General features: G+C 41.8%; 1 protein-coding gene across 2 annotated transcripts in view; it reads left to right on the forward strand.

Annotated features, from left to right (window-relative positions):
• The window catches only part of Ets1 (ETS proto-oncogene 1, transcription factor), a 78,411-nt gene that overhangs the window by 44,686 nt on the left and 13,967 nt on the right, over positions 1-19,758 (forward strand). The window contains exons 4-6 of one of the 2 annotated variants that reach the window (XM_042674959.1): positions 1,912-1,989; positions 3,195-3,443; positions 8,390-8,650. In XM_042674959.1, coding sequence (XP_042530893.1) covers positions 1,912-1,989; positions 3,195-3,443; positions 8,390-8,650 — 588 coding nt within the window. The remainder of the gene's footprint in view (positions 1-1,911; positions 1,990-3,194; positions 3,444-8,389; positions 8,651-19,758) is intronic. The other variant, XM_042674960.1, reaches the window with a different exon arrangement.

Consider the following 19,758-nt stretch of genomic DNA (forward strand, 5'->3'; position numbering starts at 1 on the left):
TTTCCAAAGTGCTTTACATTTGCTGTTTGGATCCTCAAAGTAACCCTGGGAGGAAAGGGGTGACATTGTGTAAAAAGAAATGTACTCTATCTAACTTACGTTGCTGAAAGCCCTTTGTACGTCACCTTTATATAATAACAATAAAAAAGATGCAAAAAAAGAACCCCTGTGAAACAGGCAAGGCAAGGAATCCTTGTCTGTAAAATGAGGGTCAGGTTAGCTGATTTTCTCAGTTATCATCATTCATTTCCTTGAATGTTTTTTTCATTTAATTTCTCTTTCTTTCTTAATATCCTTTGAAATGTAGCTTCCTGCCCTGTGTTTTTCTTCTGATACTGTGGTCTCTTTGGGTGCTTTTGGCTCTAAGACAGGTCCAACTTACCTTTCCACAAAGAAAACAGCATAAGGGAGTTTAAGTGAATTAGAATGTAATCAAGTAAGTTTTTAAACAAAAGGAAGACCATCCTGCCCAGTGTTCTCCTGTGAGATGCAGTAAAAACCCTCTCTGTTCATATTCACATACTTGAAGAGAGGAGTAAGATTTCTGCACCCAGGGTACAGCCTCTGTTCTGTAATTAATCCAAAGCAACAGGGCACCCAAAGAACATAGCTGATTGGGGTGGGGTTGAAGGTTAAAGGTACAGGGGATGTTATAATCTGATAAGCTGCTACAGCAGTTTAATCATTTTATCTCAACTGGGAACTATTTTTCTTTTTTCTTTTTTTGTTTTGTGCAGGTATAGACATGTCTTCCCATCAACCCTTGCTCTAAGCAGGCTATCAAATACCTGAGGAAAACCCCAAACCAACATACTCTCTTTATATCAGCAGCTGCTCCTCCTCCTCCTCTTCCTCCTCCTCCTCCTCCTCCTCCTCCTTCTCTTCTCCTTCTCCTTCTCCTTCTCCTTCTTCCTCTTCCTCTTCTTCTCCTCCTCCTCCTGCTCCTGCTCCTCCTCCTCCTCCTCTTCTCCTTCTCCTTCTCCCTCTTCCTCTTCCTCTTTTTCTTCCTCCTCCTTCTCCTGCTCCTTTTCCTTCTTCCTCTTCTTCTTCCTCTTCCTCTTCTTCTTCCTCCTCCTCCTCCTGCTCCTCCTGCTCCTCCTGCTCCTCCTCCTCCTCCTTCTTCAGTGAAATTCTTCAGAGCCTGTAAGAGTCAGAGGCTGTCTCATTAGATTACAGAATAAACACTGGATCCTGAGCTCACCATGGCTCAGGGGGAAGCATTTCTATCTGAAGTTACCCTTCCCTCTCTGTTCCTTTCGTATTCCTAAGGAAGAGCACCTGAGCAGTTTGGTTATGTTGCTCTTTGGGTAAACATGCCCTCATAGTTTACCCACTGGTGCTACCTTACCAGTGTCTTGCTTCTTGTCTGGGCCTGAACTTGAATTCTGAGAGCAATGAGAAAAACACAATGCAAAAATCAGACGTCTGCTAGTAGTAGAGGATATGTAAATCTACCTGCCTGAAGGTTGGGAAGTATTTCTGAAGTGTTTGTATTGATCACTTTAAGTGCTGGGTGTTGATTCTTGGTAATCTCCCAAGATATCATCAAGCCTTTGATCCTAATCTCTAATGTGAATATACCCTTAGAGCAGAAAAAGACATCAGGCACGAGGGCAGAATGTCGTCCGTTTCCCCCCCCCCCCTTTAGCGATTACTCACGGATTTGCTTTCCAAGATATTTCATCCCATTTTGCAGCTACTGAAACAGTAAAATTAGCCATACTCGTGATCTCATCCAGAGACAAGGCCCCAGTCAGGAGCAACTCAGACACTGATTCAGTTGACGAACTTGCAGATTTTTTAGAAAAAAGAGTTGAGATCATTGCAGTCCTTGATTCCAAGATCCTCCCAGGCCAAGTGTTGCTTGCATGTGCATGTTGACTTTAGTTCATTCATTACTGTCTCTTACAGAGGATGTGAAACCGTACCAAGTTAATGGAGTCAACCCTACTTATCCAGAATCCCGTTATACCTCGGATTACTTCATTAGTAAGTTCCATCTCCAAACCTCACACCTCTCTTGGCTCTCTATAATAGGGTCTCCCCTCTTCCCCCCACTGCTGTGTGCCTCAGTGGATCTCAGTGCCCTTCATGGTAATTCTATGGAAAATAATGTTTTCTTAACTAGAGACTTTTCTTTGTGATTTATCTTTATTAATTCTCACCAAGCACAAGAGTTCAACTTATGTGCAGGCCTTATTAACCTGAAAGTTCCTGCACCACTCCTACCTCTCTCTGATAAATCTTCAACAAGAAAGTCAGAGGGATAGCCTTGGATCTTAATCAATCCTGTGCACTATAGCAGCCATCAGAAGGCTGGAGTATGGGACCTTGTTCTTTTCTTTTATCTGTTATATATAACAATATTTCCTCAGAAATCCTTAAAGGTGTCCCATGCATCTTCACATTTTACTACAAAAAAAAAAAAAAAAGAACCGTCTACTTTTTAGCACAAAAACCTAACTGTGCCAGGTACCAGTGGCTCATACCTGTAATCCTAGCTTCTCAGGAAGCTGAGATCTGAAGATGGAGGTTTGTCGCCAGCTCAGGCAGGGAAGTCTGTGAGACTCTTATTTCCAGTTAACCACCAAAAAGCTAGCAAGTAGTGGAGCACCAGCCTTGATTGAAAAAGCTAAGGGACAGTGCCTAGGCCCTGAATTCAAACCCCCAGTACCAGCGCACACATGCACAATAATAATAATAGAACCTAACTCCAATATATTGGAGAGGTGACCAGAGGAAGAGTAGAGTGTTGGAATATTCTTATCTGATGGCCTTGTTTTCAAAGGTAATCTTAAACAGACGTGTTTTCATTTTAGCTTCTTTATTAAATTTTTAATTCCGATAACAACAATACTATTAACCACTGTCTATCAAGAGTTCATCAGATATCAGATGTTGGCAGGCATTTTTCCATATATACTGTCATTAGAGCTCTGCCACCATACTCTGGGAAAGACTGGAATCAACTGTGTTTTATAAATGAGGAAATTAAATCAGAAAAGGGAAATAAAATCTTATAAAGGACTGTGGTTGCTAAGCAAAGTAAAAACCAAAGACTTTTTAACGTATTTTCCTTTTGTCTCTAAGGTAGCCTGCTCATTTCACATTGTGGGGCTATTGCGGTTGGTAAAGTACTGCTTGGTTTAGGTCCAAGTCTTTCCTCTCTGCAATTACCAATATTCTGTTTGCAGGCTATGGTATTGAGCATGCTCAGTGTGTTCCTCCTTCGGAATTCTCAGAGCCCAGCTTCATCACAGAGTCTTACCAGACGCTCCATCCCATTAGCTCAGAGGAACTTCTGTCTCTCAAGTATGAGAATGATTACCCCTCAGTCATTCTCCGGGACCCTCTTCAGACAGACACCTTGCAGACAGACTACTTCACCATCAAGCAAGAAGTTTTAACCCCAGACAACATGTGTATGGGGAGGACCAGTCGTGGTAGGTCAAATCTCTTCTCTAAAAAAAGCTCTTGGGCTTCCAAGGATTACGTACTTTTATGAGTTTTTCTCAGGTCCTTCCTTTTATTTATTTTGCTTATGTGTTAGGTCTGTGCCCTAAACCTTCTCATCCAAGAATGTCTAGATATTAAGACCATGGTATTTCAGCCATATCCTGCATGCTGAGAGAATTCTTGGTTCATGGTGGCGTATAGACTTGAATAAACAGTCGCATATCTTACTTGGGTAGAATGTTTTACCCAAACAACAAATCTCATTGAATTTGGTCAGTTTTTAAAAGTACACTGGATTTTTGTAGAGAGGATTTTTCTTGAGGAGGACAGAATAAAAGAAAAAATGGTTTCAATAACCATCTTGGGGAAATCTGGCATCTGTGTGTATCCTGGTATTCCTCCCAGGTACTCCTGGGTAGCTTGGTACCTGGGCTGACCCCTGCTGCTCATTCATGGACCTTAGCCTCTTGTGATGACTTTGGTTTGGGAAGATACAGGATGGTCAACCAGTGGTTTATTCGGGATCACTCATCAACAGTGTGGTGAAGGTGTGTAATTAGGTAGAGGACCAGGGGAAAAGAGGTGGCTAGAAGCTTCCAGAAGCAGATACTCCTGTTGACAAGGGTATTATAAAAGTGATAAAACATTCACTGGCAGTGAAGTAAATGTTTCACAATAGAGCTGGCTGGCATAAAATAAGAAGGAAAGTAAAATATACTCAACTTCTAAGATCAAGCATCTCCCGAGTTCTGATCTTCTTGTTTCTGAGAAAAATGCAATCTCTTCTAAGGGAGGGGCTTGTTTATCTAGGAAGAGCTGGCCAATTTCAGGAAAGATAAACATTACAACTTTTCTGATGGATAAATAGGAAAGAATCATAAATAGGAAGAAGAACAGGGAAGGAGAAGTCTGAGGCAAGTTTTTCTTTGGTCACTCGGGCCCGCCAGTTCACTCTTTCTGTTCAATGGCTGACTGTCTGGTACCCATTTTGTGGCCTTTCATTTTGCAGAGAGCCAAAGACATGTTTGCTTGGATGAATCACCTGTTTGTATCATAGGCCAATACACATTCTCATCTTCTTCCCATGTTGAGGCTCATGCTTTCTCCCAGCATTCTTTGCACAGGGATACCACCAGGTCCTGCACAGGGAAAGTCCCTGAAAATCAGAGCCCATAAGGGCCCTTCTTAGGGCCCCTGGAAATTTGTTTCAGACCAAAGGGGATGGGCGGGGCCAGATTTGCCTTCCTCTTTCTGTCTTTTATTTTTGGATATGTGTCTATTTAAATGTATGCACCCAAGTAGTAAGTGTGAGTGTTTCTTCTTAAGCAGGTCAAAGCATCAGAGGAACTTTCTGATCAGGCTTTCTCTGGATACATGTATGACATTGAGTTGTGGGTTTGGGGTTCAGCCATCATGTTGTACATCTGGGTAGATCTACTGTCACGTTGCTTTAAAATCACGTCTGACGTTGCGTTTGTATAATTGCCTCTTCTCCCTCTCTTTGCTCTTGTTTCTTGGTTTTGCTCCCCACCCAACCCCTTTAAAATCAAACTAATGATTATTAAACCCCAAGCAACCCTTACTATGGGACATAAAGTATTTTTCTCTGAATCTACTTTCCTACTCTCCAAGCTAAATTTAGGCCACAAAACCTTTAAGGGAAGACTACTTTGTGCAACTCTGCTTGCTCTCTGGATGCTGGAAGCACTATAAACACTATAAGCACTGATTCCAAGGGTAGATTGAATCCGAGAGGGTGGTGTGATTGGTTTAGACTGAAAGCATTACTGTTAGCTGCTTATTAATGCTCATAGTATTTCTACACTGCATTATAGTATACAAAGTACTTCTATGCTCCTCTTACTTGGACTCGGAGGACTGTCTTTGTGTTAGTATTTTCAGTGGGTTCCTATGAGCCAACTCATCTACTGTTCTGAGTGCTCTGAGGTCTGTTTGATGGATAGCTTTAGACGGATCTTGCTTAGGCATTTTTAGAAAAGCTACCCAGTGGATGTCTTCTAGGACCCTTCATTCCACATATGAGCATAGTAGCATAACTGAGCATCTAATCCAGTTGGATTCAACCCATTGTTGGAGAAAATACCCATACGGGGAGGAAAGCTCTAGGATTGTAAAGTGGAGCTAAAATGAAAGCTGTCTTTTTGCCATAAACCTCATTTCTTATCCAGTTGTGTTTGCTGATGTTTGAAAGGTTGCCAGAGAAGGGTTGGAACTAGCTTAGTATGCTTGATTATTAGGACTCTTTGGGTAGACAGTTGTCTTGCTTGTGGAAATTCTGATCTCTTCACATCCAAATATAAAAATGGCTGATAGAAGCAGGCAAAGTGGTGTATGCCTATAATCCTAGCATTTGGGAGATTTAAAGAAGAAGAATTGCAGGAGACAGCCTGGGCTATATAGCAAAATTCAGCACAGCCTGGCTTACATAGTGAGACCCTGTCTCAAAAACAGAAATAAAAAAAAAGGCCAACAAAGATATGAATCATTTGAGGAAAGATAAGCATTGACCTGGTAATGTGTTCCTCATTAAGCTGTACATCCTCTTTTCTTAGGCTTTAGTATGTTTTTATCTCACAGAGAAATTTAATGACCTTTGGCCTCAATAGCTGGTATAAGCAAACACCTTTTTCTAAGATTCCAGGAAAATTTCTGTTCTTCTGAACAGAGGCATGGTACTCTGCTTGTGGGCTGTTTTCCAGAGTCACTTGATGGGACTTTTGGAAAGGACAACTCCTTCATCTTTAATAGCAATAAAATAGGTAAAGATCTGACCCTATGGGTAGGCTGGATCAGCCACACCACAAAGCTCTTTGATTTGCCTTCTTTTGAAGGTTACCTTCCTCTGAGTGTCTGGAGAGAGGAGAATAAGATGAAATAGACAGTCCACCTTTGTAGTGTAAGCAGAACTGGAAGAAATAGGAGGTACAGACAATTTACAGCATTGATACAAGTACATTTGTACATTAGTCTTAAGTGTATTTCATCTGGGATTCAAAATAAATTTGGGGAACAGCTCTTTTTTTCTATGTTTTTGTTTTTATTTTGGTGCCAGTAGTAGGGATTGAACTCAGGGCCTCCTGCTCTTCCTAATTTTTTCAAGGTCTGGTACTCTTAGCACTTGAATCACATCTTTATTTCCTGCCTTTTTTTTTTTTTTGCTGGTTAATTGGAGATAAGAGTCTCCCAGAATTGTCTTTGAGGCTGGCTTTGACCTGGTATCCTAAGATCTCAGCCTCCTGATTAGTGAGGGTTATAGCCATGAGCCACTGTTGCCTGGCATTTTGTATTTACTTTTGATTTGCATGCCTGCTTATGTTTAAGTTTCATGTTTTTAAACAATACCTAGTAGTATGTAGGAGAGAATACACTCAATATTTTACATGTACATATTCTGGGATGTAAAATTTATTGATAGGACAGTCCTGAACGACTGAGAATTGATTTATAGGTCTTTCTGCATTGCCATCTGTCAAGGGCTTTTTTTCCATTGACAAGGGCTGAATTGAGATAATCCTTAGGTTGCCTAAAAAGTATCTGACCATAGACTTTAAAATAGATTCTTAAGATCCTTCTTCGCTCTTCATTGTATTTATTTTCTTCTGATATTTTTTATTAGCTCCTATTTTAATGTTTTTTAAAAAATATTTTTCTTATTGTTGGTAGTGGAAATTTCTCCAAATGCCATTGTGCAATCCTTACAGCTGTTTATAACCTGGTTTGGGAAATTAATGAACTTGCATGATCTTGTGGTCAGTTAAGAATGCCTTAAGCAACTCACACATTAAAAGATTTCTGACATTGCTATGGGCCTTAACTCTTTCAGCAGTCTTTTTGTGTGTTTATCAATTAGTACTGGGGCTTAAACTCACTGCCTGGGTGCTGTCCCTTAGCTTTTTCACTTAGGGTTATTGCTCTACCACTTGTACCACTTGTACCACAGCTCCCACTTCCAGCTTTTTGGTGGCTAATTGGAAATAAGAGTGTCATGGACTTTCCTGTCTAGGCTGGCTTCAGACCTCAATCCTCAGATCTCAGCCTACTGAGTAGCAAGGATTACAGGTGTGAGCCACAAGCTTGTTTGTTTTTGACTGTTTTTGTTTTTTCTTTCTTTGTTTTTCATTTTTCAATTGTTGATACTTTCCCAATGAAGTATGCATAATATGTTTTGAAAGGATAATGAATATGGCCTTTTAGTTTAAAAAAATGAGAGCATTAAAATACTAGAAAAAAAAACATGCAATGACTTCCTTTTGTATTTGAGAAGGTCTAAAGGAAAAATATGTATTTCATTTGAAATGGTACATGGCAGAATCTTAAATACTGATGCGTTAGTTCCAAGGTCAAGAAAGCCTAATGGAACTCTGTTTTCTTCTTATGATCAAAATCTGTTGCCAAATTGACTTTTGAAATCATCTGATTGACTTGGGATGGGGAAAGAATTCAATCTGACATTGCTCTGATGTGTTCATCACCTCATTGGGTCTAATACATTAAGCCAGAAATCCATAACAGGTATAATGTTCAATTATTAAGTTTGTGGCTTTGGAATTCTTTTTAAAAAGTATTAAGTATTTTTGTCACCCATTCCTTCTGGCTTTGGAATCCTTGAGGTCCTAAACACTGCCTTATTTTTCTGGCAGCTCTGAGTGGCCCTTGAACCTGAGTACCTATACTAGGAACTGTAAGTCAGGCAGCAGAATGGCAGTGGGTTTTTCAGATTGCAGCTCAGCCCCTTTCCTCAGAGGAGATTGAAGATCTCTGAAGCTTCTATTTCCCTGGGCCCCTTTCCTTCTTTGATCCATCCTACAGATCTGATTAGCAGTCTCTCCTCCATCAGAGGGTTTTTACAGTTGTTTTTTCCCCCAATCCCTCCTCCCCTGTCCTCTTCCGACCTCTCCTCCTTTATCTCCAGGAAAGCTCGGGGGCCAGGACTCTTTTGAGAGCATAGAGAGCTACGATAGTTGTGATCGCCTAACCCAGTCCTGGAGCAGCCAGTCATCTTTCAACAGCCTGCAGCGTGTTCCGTCCTATGACAGCTTCGACTCCGAGGACTACCCTTCTGCCCTGCCCAACCACAAGCCCAAGGGCACCTTCAAGGACTATGTGCGTGACCGTGCTGACCTCAACAAGGACAAGCCTGTCATTCCTGCTGCTGCCCTGGCTGGCTACACAGGTAGGCCCTCTCTCCGCTACCCAAGTAGCCTGTCTTCGGCTTCTGTAGGCTGGGTTACTGGAAATGCTGTACTATGTCCCCCTAGAGACCAAAGGGCACATTCTTTCTTTTTGGTGGCAGTTGGGAGATATCTCTTAGAGGTCTCTAGTCTCGCAACACACTGTGCTTGTGAATAGCCATTGATTATTTTTTTAGGGGTGGGAAGAAAATAGAAACAGTTTGTCCTAAGGGGTTATTTCCAAGCGTGGTAGGAAACTTACATTTTTGGATCTTTTCCATATCTGGGGGAAGGGAGCTATGGTGATTTGGAGTTCCTGGAAACTCTTGTCTAGTGGCCTGGCATCCAGGGATTTTTCCTGGCCTGCTCTTGGAAGGTCTTTCCAAATACAAAACCAGAAACGGCCTCTCTCAAAAACATGATTGAATGGCTGCATGGTCGGCTATAGTAAATTAGTTATCATGAGGTTTGCTGTTTGAATGTGAGAAAAGTATCCCAAGTAAGTCCAGAGATATCCTGGCCTTATAGAGGAAACTTTTCTTTAAAAAAATACTTTGGTGCCATTACTGGGGCTTGAACTCAGGATCTTGTACTCTCACTTGGCTATTTTTGCTCGAGGTTGGAGCTTTACCATTTGAGCCACAACTCCACTTCCATTTTTTGTTTTTGCTGGTTAATTGGAGCTAAAAGGTCTCATGTACTTTTCTGCTGAGGCTGGTTTTGAACCATGATCTTCAGATCTCAGCCCCCTGAGTAATTTGGATTACAGGTGTGAACTACCAGCACTGGGCCTCACCTTAGTTTTATGACTGATTTTGTTCCAAGAGGAAACTAGGACTAGAGTAGCAGTGAGTGAAGACAGATCTCAGAGAATGGAAGGGCCCATTGAAACACTGAGGGAGAATCGAGTAATAGAGCAAAACAACATTTGTGAGTATCTAAGAAATATCCAAAGAGTATTAACTAACATATTAATCATCAGACCCTTTCTATAAACTTGCAAAGGGTGTTAGGTGTTTTTTTAAGCTCAGAAGTCTGGGCCTCTACTCTTTCTTAATATCCTCTACCCTGACCATGTGTGAAGGAAAATGAACAACAAAGTCTGGGTTTTATTGACCTATCATTCTGATCTAAAGAGTGTGCTAGGTTTTATTGTGTTCAGGGACATCTCAGGATTTTTCTTTATTTTGTCAAGGAAAACCAATTGACTTGAGAACAAAGCTCAAATACTTAGGAAAAAAAAAGATTTTCCCTCCAAAGATCAAAAGCCCATAGTGCTGTTTATTACATGAATGGTGCTTAAGAATTATGTCTTTGTTTTGAAATTGGTACTTTGGGTAGCACCAAAGGTTAGGTATAGCCATTAGCCATAAAAAGAACTTCAAGTTCCTACATTCCATGCTCTTCTCTGGAATATGATCAATAGGTAGGGATTGTCTGTATTTTAAGGGAGTCTTTTCTCATCTCTGAGAAAGTATACTGCAAAGTTTATACCCATTTTCATTAAAGACATCTGGAAGGAGAAGATATATGTGAAGAGCTTCTCTGGATGTTCAAGAGAACTGGGCCCTCTAGTTAAGACTAAGATTCTAGTTGAATGCCAGGAGAAAGTGGGAGGGGGAATAGGACTATTGAATTGGGAAGAAAAAGCCTGAGCTCTTAAAATCATTGACTGCATCCTAAATGGATATTGTGTATTTATTTCTTCCCTCCCTCCCTCCCTCCCTCCCTCCCTCCCTCCCTCCCTCCCTTCCTTCCTTCCTTCCTTCTTTCCTTCCCTGCCTCCCTGCTCCCTGCCTCCCTCCTTCTCTCCCTTTTTTCTCTTCCTTTCTTCTTCCTTCTGTTGTTCTTCCTTCTGTTTCTCCTGGGATAAGAGATTAAAACAATGAGTGGAAGAGAAGGGAGAGTGATCCTCTCTTACATGGCTTAAAGAAGTAGTCCTTTGGATATTAAAATAGACAGTTAAAATCATCTCATTCTCTTGTTTCTTTTTTTGTGATTAGGGCTTTTAAGTTTTCAAGTTCAAAAGGTGGTGAGAACCACAGCCCAGAAAACAGAAGTCCTCTGTGCGCCCTCCCAGCTCTAACACACTGGATGATTTTAGGCAAATTTATCTTGTACCCTTTTCTACTTTTAGTGAAGTAGAAGTGTTCATCCTTATCTTGACAGTAAGAGATATTTGAAAACTTAATTGAACCAAATCACTTCATTAAACACATGAGTGCTAGACATTGTGTTAGACAGAGAGAGAATAAAAACCAACTGCTCGATCACTTAAGTCAACAAGTACAGACCGCGTATAGATAAGAGGGTTGCCCTTGAGGGCTTACTGTCTTGCTGAGTTTGTTGCACGTGGTCTTGGGCTTGAACTAGATGCCTTATTGCTTTGCTCTAGATGAGGTTTGGGATTTGTTAGGGTGTGGTAGCACCCCCCATTTTGGTGACTTTTTCCATGTAGTCTATTTCTGGTGAACCCTCCTTGCCTGCCCTACCTTCTGATCTTATGTGGTAGTTCCATGATGCTGTACTCATGGCTCCTTCTCTTGGCAAATATGGGGATGGAGAGGGTATAGAATTCAGCCATTCTTGCCGGGCGCTGGTGGCTCACGCCTGTAATCCTAGCTACTCAGGAGGCTGTGACCTGAGGATCGTGGTTCAAAGCCAGCCGGGGCAGTGCATGAGGCTCTTTATCTCCAATTAATCATCAAAAAGCCCGAAGTGGAGCTGTGGCTCAAGTGGTAGAGTACAAGCCTTGAGCAAAAAGCTCAGGAATACCTCCCAGGCCTTGAGTTAGTTCAAGCTCCAGTACTGGCGTGCGCAGGCGCACACACACACACACATACACACACACACACACCACACACACACACACACACACACACACACACACACGCACACACATACATGCACGCACACAGAGTCATCTCTAATTTCTGTCTCTGGTTATCCCTTGTCTGCTATCTGTTCTCTTAAAATTCTGTCACTGGAGAATATTTGTGGCCTCATAGTAGAAGTACCCTGTATCTTTATGTCCTGAACATTTGGCTTGTTTAGATTCACAGCACAAGCAAAAGTGTATTCTTTCTGCCTTTTCCTGGGAGCCCAGTTTTCTGCCCATACCACCTAAGAAAGGGTAAACATTTTATTTTCCTTCTTTGTAGGATATCTTAGTTACTGTACTGTAAGTGTGGAAATCAGCTAGAAACTGAATTTTCACATTCTCTTGCACAGTTACATTCTTCCTCCGGAGATAAGAAAATTGCATCAACCTGCACTGGGCTCCCATGGCAACTTGTTAAATTAGGTCGAGATGTGGGGGCAGATAACATGGCTGGAAAGCCTGCCTCGTGGCTGAGTTAAGAATACATCAAATGCAATGGTGGCTTCCGCCAAAATGTACCTCCTTACCTTACTGTGAACTGCTTACGGTTAATCAAGCTGATACCATCAAAAAGCTCCATTTTCTCTTGTTCAAAGATACATTCTGAACCCCTTTCTCATTACAACGTAGTCCGAGGAAGGTAGCCCAAATGTATTTTGGCATATTTGCTAGACCTCAGCAAAAGACTTTGCTCACCTTTCTAAAATGTCCCCGGTTTTGTTTCATTTGTTTTTGGTTTTGTTCTTGAATTTTTCTAGGGATAAAATAATATACTGGATTATCAAATCATATTCTCCCTCTCTCTGCCCCTTCTGCCCCATTTTATTGATGGTGAGACGGAGGCATGCAGAAAATGATTTACTCAGCACCATGAAGTTGCATTCTGCATAGCCAGGACATTGAATCTTAAGTGCCACATGGCTGGACTGAATGCATTGTCTGTCCACCATTTTTAGGAATAGCCCTTGGATATCTCATCGCCATTGCTTCCAAGAGGCTGAGTACCTTGCCAGTCTCCTGTCACTAATTAACACTGTATTTGTGTAGACTGTGTAGGAGAGATTCAGTCCAGAGTTCCTGGCCTGTGAATCACCTTTATTGAACTTGGTTCCAGATTGTCAGACATAGCCACAGATAAGAGTCCATTCCTATCATTGCTGCAGTTAAGGTGTGGGTGTGGTAACAATGACCTTGTTCATGTCTAGTGGGGTCTGCCTACCCTTTGAGTTGCAATTATGAATGAAGTGCTTTCTTTTTTTACCTGAAGCCTGCAAGACTTTAAGCCCAAAGCAGTTCATGAATTGCCACGACATTCATTATGTTTTATAGTGTGTTGGTTTGGGGCTAGTGCATAGTTTTAGGACTATCTAGAATTCAACAAATACACACTCTGTGTGTGTGTGTGTGTGTGTGTGTGTGAGAGAGAGAGAGAGAGAGAGAGACAGACAGACAGACAGACAGACAGAGAGAGACAGAGACAGAGAGAGACAGAGAGAGACAAAGACAGAGACAGAGACTCTTACATAGGCACATACAGTCTTATAGAAAAAAAAATAGCTCATCCTTACCCCTGTAGCTCCTTTCAAATTATTTCTTCATAAATTCTCTTGTTGGCTTCAAGTTTAAAAGCATATAATAATAACAAAGTCCCTGGTAGACTATGACCTTGGAGATCCATTTTACAGTTGAGTTTTTCTTTTTTTAAATTTTCATGCCAGTCCTGGAGCTTGAACTCAGGGCCTGGACACTGTCCCTGAGCTTTCTTTTGTTCAGGCTAGTGTTCTACTACTTGAACCACAGCTCAACTTCTGGCTTTTTGGTAGTTAATTAGAGGTAAGAGACTCATGGACTTTTCTGCCGAAGCTGGCTTTGCACTATCATTCCCAGATCTATCAGCCATTATATATATTGTGGCATTACCTGTAGTCATTGTTTTCTGAAGGAAAGCAGGTTGCAAAATAGTCACCATGTACCACACGCACATATGATTGACTGAGGAAACTTTTGGTTTGAAAAGCTATAGTTAAGCACAAAAATGTGTACAGTCTTTGAATATCCTAAGCACTAGTGTGTTTGTTATTCGAAACAATGTAGAGGGTCTTCTTCTTGTTTTCCTCCTCCTGTTCCTCCTCCTCACCTTCCTCCTATTCCTTTTTCTTCCCTATGGCTTGAACTCAGGGTCTGGGCACAGTCCCTAAACATTTTTTTTTCTTAAGGATAGTGCTCTACCACTTGAACCATAACCACACTTCTAGCTTTTGGCTGGTTAATTGGAAATAAGAGTCTCATGGATTTTCCTGCTCAGGCTGGCTTCAAACCATAATCCTCAGATCTCAGCCTCCTTAGTAGCTAAGATTATAGTCATTAAACCACTGGTGTCCAGCTGTATAGAGTTGTTTTGTTTTGTTTGTTTAAATATATTGCCTGTGCTGGGTACTAGACTGTAAAGTCTCTGAAAGGCTGTTGGACAAGACAATTGAGAAGTGACTATAGTTGAGCAGGATATGCTTGTTGACATGATCATTGTTTGGTGCTGTGGCCACATCTTCAAAGTCCCAGAGATGTCAGGTGATTTTCCTGAGCATCTCGGGGGTAGGCCGGGAATGGCTGTCAGGATTGCTGTACCATCATAAATCATCTCAGGGTTAGCTTTGTTAACAATTCTCTTCATCGTTTTCCACTAGCAGAAAAAAGATGGTTAGAGGATTAGGCTCTCAACACTCAACTTTTTTTTTTCTCTTTCTTAAGTGTCTTAAAAATGTGGAAAGCCGAAGTTCTCTATTTCTTTGGTGGCTTTTGAAGGCCACAAGGGCAGTGCCCTTAGAGGCTTGGTTCAGCTTTGGTGAAATCTTGACAAGCTTCCTGGGGCTGGAGTGGTTCACTTAGACGTTGGAATCTATCTGGACTCTTGGTGTTGTTTATGACTATCAGAAGACTCCTGGTTGGATTTTGGATATCAAGAAATGAATATTGACTCCTGGGTTCTGGAACGTTCTCCTCTCCCCTACCCGCCCCAGCACTGCCTGTTTTAGTATTATTTGGTCTGAAGTATTTGGAGTCGCTGTTGCTTTAATAAAAGTTTACTAGGAATGGTAAAATTGGGTGGTGACTCTCAGGAATGCCTCTCTGTCTCCAGTTTGAAGCTTCACCTTTTTGCCTTTGAAGTAGGCTGTTACAATTGAGCAAAATGCAGCCAGTGTGCTCCAGAGATATCCACACAAGTCCCAGCTGCTTTTAAGCTACCAGCCTTGGAAACTCCCATGGCTTTTTGTGGGGAAGGCCTGACCACGTGTTTCATCTACCCCTCTGCTTTGCTTGAGTGGCTGCTCTGGGTACAGGTTCAAGTCCAGAAAAGCCCCACTCTTCACTGTTCTGCAAGGGACTCCTATGTGATTCCTACAGGCTGAGTATGAGCAATACCTTGTCTGTTATTTGAGAATGCCTTCAGATGGAAGTTTAGTTTGGACAAATGAGAGGAGTACTCATCTATGCTGCTTCATTCCAGGGCTATATCTTGTAGGGACAGAGAAAGGACTCAGGCTCTGCCACTGGCCAGCTGTGTGTCCTCGGGCAAACCAACAGTTCTGTGCTTTATATTTCTCTATTGCAAAATGGCGACAATCATGATTCCTATCTCATAGGCCTGTTGTGAGAATTAATGGATGAGCTTATGGAAAGACCCCAGGACAGTGCTTGATAGCTAGGAAGTATGTTTTAAATAGCAGCTGTCCTGAACTTATCTTACCAAGATGATCCTGAGTTTCTTGGAACCAGAGGACAACATATCTAACTTACAGAATTCCTGTAATTGCTGGCAGTGGTGTGAGGCCCCGTTGATCTCTAATGTTAGTTAGGTTAGCTATTCAGCTCAATCCACATGTATTAAGCATGCTATACTCTTTCATAAAGTGTTCTTTTTTATTGTTCTGGGACTGGGACTTGAACTCAGAACCTGAGCATTGTCCCTTAGCCCTTTTTTTCTTTTAAAATTGATGTTCTTCTACTTGGGCCACAGCTCCACTTCTGGCTTCTTGGTTAGTCAGAGATAAAAGCCTCATGGTCTTTTCTGCCAGACTGGTTTCAAACTGCAGTCCTCAGATCTCAGCCTCCTGAGTTGCTAGGATGACAGGCATGAGCCACTGGTACCCAGCTAGTGTTTTTTTATTAGTTTTTAACCTTTCATCAGAAGCCATCCAAAGAAACTTCTATTGTTCCCATTGCATGAGCAAGAAAATTAATCTCAAAGCCACATAACACACAAGGAAGATGTCTGTCAATGTTTTCCACACTGTCCAATGAGTAGTAGGAAAGTACCTAAAATAGTGAGAAGTAGTAGCCAAGACAAGATTAAATGTGCAAGAAATGTCTTGGGGGTGGGGGCATCTGTGAAGGACACAGAGGGACGATGAAGAAACAGGTTCTTACACATCACGCTCCAGGTCTGGAGGGAAAGAAGAGCTGGGTAGGAAGAAATCCTACCAGCAGCGCAGTTCCAAGAACATTTTGGCCTGGTTGATGGAGAACCCATGGATCGTAGCTATTCAGCAAAGAAGCTCTATGAGTCACTGAGCTTGATCTTAATGGCCCTCCATGCTCAGTCCCTGACTACAGCAGTCCCTAGCAGGGCTGGCCTTGGAGTGAACATGGTAAAGACATGCTCATCATGCTCCCTTGCCACTAGAAAGCTGAAGAGCAGTTAGTGGAACAGCCGCATCAGACCTGACCCATCAAGATGACCTGTCAAGCAGGCCAGCACAGCTTTTCCATCTGGCTTGCTGTAGGACAGGATTCAGGGCCACGTGTCTTAATGCTCATAGTAGCCCATGATGGGCTCACAAGCTTGCTGCCTATGGTTAATGATAAATTATCCTGTTGCATTGTTTGCTGTGTGACTCACCTCTCTCTGAGAGATAATGAGAGTGAAAGTTCTCCTAGGGTGACTGAATGTGAAAGTTTAGATTCTGAGAGGAGAATGGATCTTGCCATGCTGGAGGAGAGGGTGATGGGGTTGCAGGTGGGGCTCTGTGGAGAGGTTTTAACATTTAGAGTTGAGATGGGGCTGTTTCTTGTGAACGTCTCTCTGGGCTTCTCTGGCCTTAATAAATTAAAATCCCCTTACTTCGTGGGGAACTGAAAGCATTTGTTCAGGTGTTTCCATGCTTGGGAATATTGTATTTTGTGTTTCAACCCAATCAGGTATACTTGAGGGGAGTTCAGGAATTCTTTGCTGGACAATACTTAAAAGCTCTAGTTGTATTATTGATCACTTTGGATCGAACTCACCACCGCATACATTCTAATATGCCTTGTTAATGTCTCTCATCTCACATCATTTCTCCTTATCCCTCTGATAGAGGAAATGCTTCTCCAGGATAAAATCAGCTACTAGGATGAACTTGAGAAGCCTATGGAGAACTTGGTTTTCAGACTATGAAATCCTTTTCTCTCACTCTAAATAATGAACCCATCTTCCTTTTATTTCTCACCTACTTAGGAAGGTGTTACCTTTAGATAGTTTCACTGGTTAGAAAAAGTGTCTGTTTGGTTTATCACATAGTTCTTGCCACATCTCCAAGTCCCAACCTAAGCTATCTTTGTGTTGACTTCTTCAAACTACTCAGTTCCCTAGAAGACATCAGGAGGAAAAAGCTATCACGAAACCCACTTCCTGACCTGAGCTTTGCTGGCTCTCTGTCCAAGTTCACGTCTGAGAGTTGGGTTGCACATGGTTGGGCACTGTTTGTGGTGGATTTAGAGAAAGAAAGCTGACCACATTTGAATAGAAGCTGCCCCTTTAAGAGAGAGGAACAGCCTCCTCTCTCCGCCTGCCACCCCCTCAAGGGTGTGCACTTGAACGTGCAGGTGTGGAAAGCTTCAGTAAAAACAAAGGTCTTTCTCTCCCGAACACTAAAAATGTACATCTGCAAATGTACAACTGCTTTCTGCTCAGACCCAGCCAGACTGGCTCAGAGAGTCTCACTGAAGACAGTGCCAGACTTGAGGGAAGTCAGGGGGAAGCCCCCTTATCCATTAACAGCCAGATGCACTTGCTGTCCAGTTTGTCATCACCACTGATGGCTGGACAGACTGCCTTGTTACACCTTAGCCAGTGTTCCTGGGGTTTGGCTCTGTAGGCCCCACGTTGGTTGGAATGCTGGCTGGTGAACTCACTCTAGCTCAGCCCAGCAACATTGATATGGCCATAAGGCAGAGGGGGCTTGGTGAGGAGACCATGGCAGGGGGCTCTAGCTCCATTTGTGGCTACCATCTCCCTGAGCCAGAAACTGGTTTGCAGGGCTGGGAAGGTGGCTCAGTGGTAGAGTGCTTGCCTTGCATGCATGAGGCCCTGGGTTCGATTCCTAAGCACCACATAAGCAGAAAAGGCTGGAAGTGGTGCTGTGGCTTAAGTGGTAGAGCACTAGCCTTGAGCTGAAGAGCTGAGGGACAGTGCCCAGGCCCAGAGTTCAGGCCCCACGACCAGCAAAAAAAAAAAAAAAAACTGGTTTGCAATGCTTGTACTTGAGAAGCCATTTGCATCTGCTGCTTCTTTGGGTGTGTAGCTACTTTTCATTAGCACTAAGGATTTCGGAGTCCTCCCTAACTTTAAAATATCTGTAATAGCTATCTTCAGTTAAAATAGATCAAAAACATTTTAACTTATATATTTAAACTTTTTTCCATACTTAAACTCCAACTCTCTACTTTGTCAAAGCTGCAGTCTATAAGGCTGATTTCATTCTTAGGGGCCTAAATTTAGTCGAGTGCTTTTATAATTCAAAGAAAAACTGCCTAGTTTTGTCTTTCTTTGAGAATTCTGTGTTTTTAAAGTAAATTTTATTGTTATTATAAAGGTGATGCACAGAGGAATTACAGTTATATAAGTCAAGTAAAGAGTACTTTTGTTTTGGACAGTGTCACCCCTACCCTTACCCTCCCCCTGTTTTTCCTCCTACCCAAGATTTCTGTTTTTAAAAATATTTTGGCAAGGTTCTTCACTTTCAGTCCATTGTTGAATTTTTTACTGCATCCAAACTGTCTTGTTCTGTGATCTCTCTCTCTCTCTCTCTCTCTCTCTCTCTCTCTCTGTCTATTAGTATATGTGTCTTTCTATAATAAGGACTAAATTTAAATCTCTGTAGAGTAATGAGGAGAAGAGGTTTCTATTGCCATTTTAGGAATAGGAAAATAAAGCTCAGAGAGGGTAAATAAGTTACATAAGACTGCACAGTAAACCAGGAAGAACTGAAATGTAAGCCCTGTGCCCTTAATTCCTGATGCTGGGCTTTTCCAGGTGCTAATATATATTTCAATTTTGTAGGATGCTGTTATCACTCATCTTATACTGCTTGATATATGCCATGTTTGTTAATATAATGTATTTCTGAAATGCTCCATATACTTAATAGTTAAAAGCTGGTTTTAATTGACTTGAGAGCTGCTCTCTAACTTATTTCCTGGATAGCTCAGCAATAAGGAGATGTAAATTGATGAAGCTGTTGTTCATCATTGTGTTTATTAAGTTCATTGTATTTATTAAAAAACATCTGTCAGAATGTTCACCAGTTGCTAAGTGTGATTATACAGTTACTCTGGAGATATAAGGAGGATCATGGTCCAAAGTTAGGCAAAAGGCCAAAAACCCTATCTAACAAAGAACTAAAGCAGAAAGCCCACAGATTGGGAGATCTTCACTAGCCATACAACGGATAAGGGTCTCATTATCTAAAATATACTTGGAACTCAAAAACTTAAATCCCCCAACAACAAATCCTCAAAGAAACAACTGCCCAATAAATAAATGGGCTAAAGACTTAAAGAGAGACTTCTCTGAAGAGGAAATAAGAATGGCCAATAGACATAGGAATACGTGCTCAATCTCTCTAGCCATAAAAGAAATGCAAATCAAAACAACATTGAGATTCCAACTCATCCAAGTTAGACTGGCTATAATCAAGAACTCTAATAACAACAGATGCTGGAGGGGATATGGCCAGAAGGGAACCCTACTGCATTGTTGGTGGGATGTAAACTTGTTCAACCACTTTGGAAAGCAATATGGAGGTTCCTCAAAAGACTCCACATAGAGCTCCCCTATGACCCAGCAATCCCACTTAACAAGACCATACTAAAGCCATCAGCACAACTATGTTTATTGCAGCATTATTTACCATAGCTAAGATATGGAACCAACCCATATGCCCCTCAGTAAATGAATGGATCAAGAAAATG

Source organism: Dipodomys spectabilis, unplaced genomic scaffold, assembly GCF_019054845.1.
Source record: "Dipodomys spectabilis isolate Male_0828 unplaced genomic scaffold, ASM1905484v1 ptg000023l, whole genome shotgun sequence".
Lineage (NCBI taxonomy): Eukaryota > Metazoa > Chordata > Mammalia > Rodentia > Heteromyidae > Dipodomys > Dipodomys spectabilis.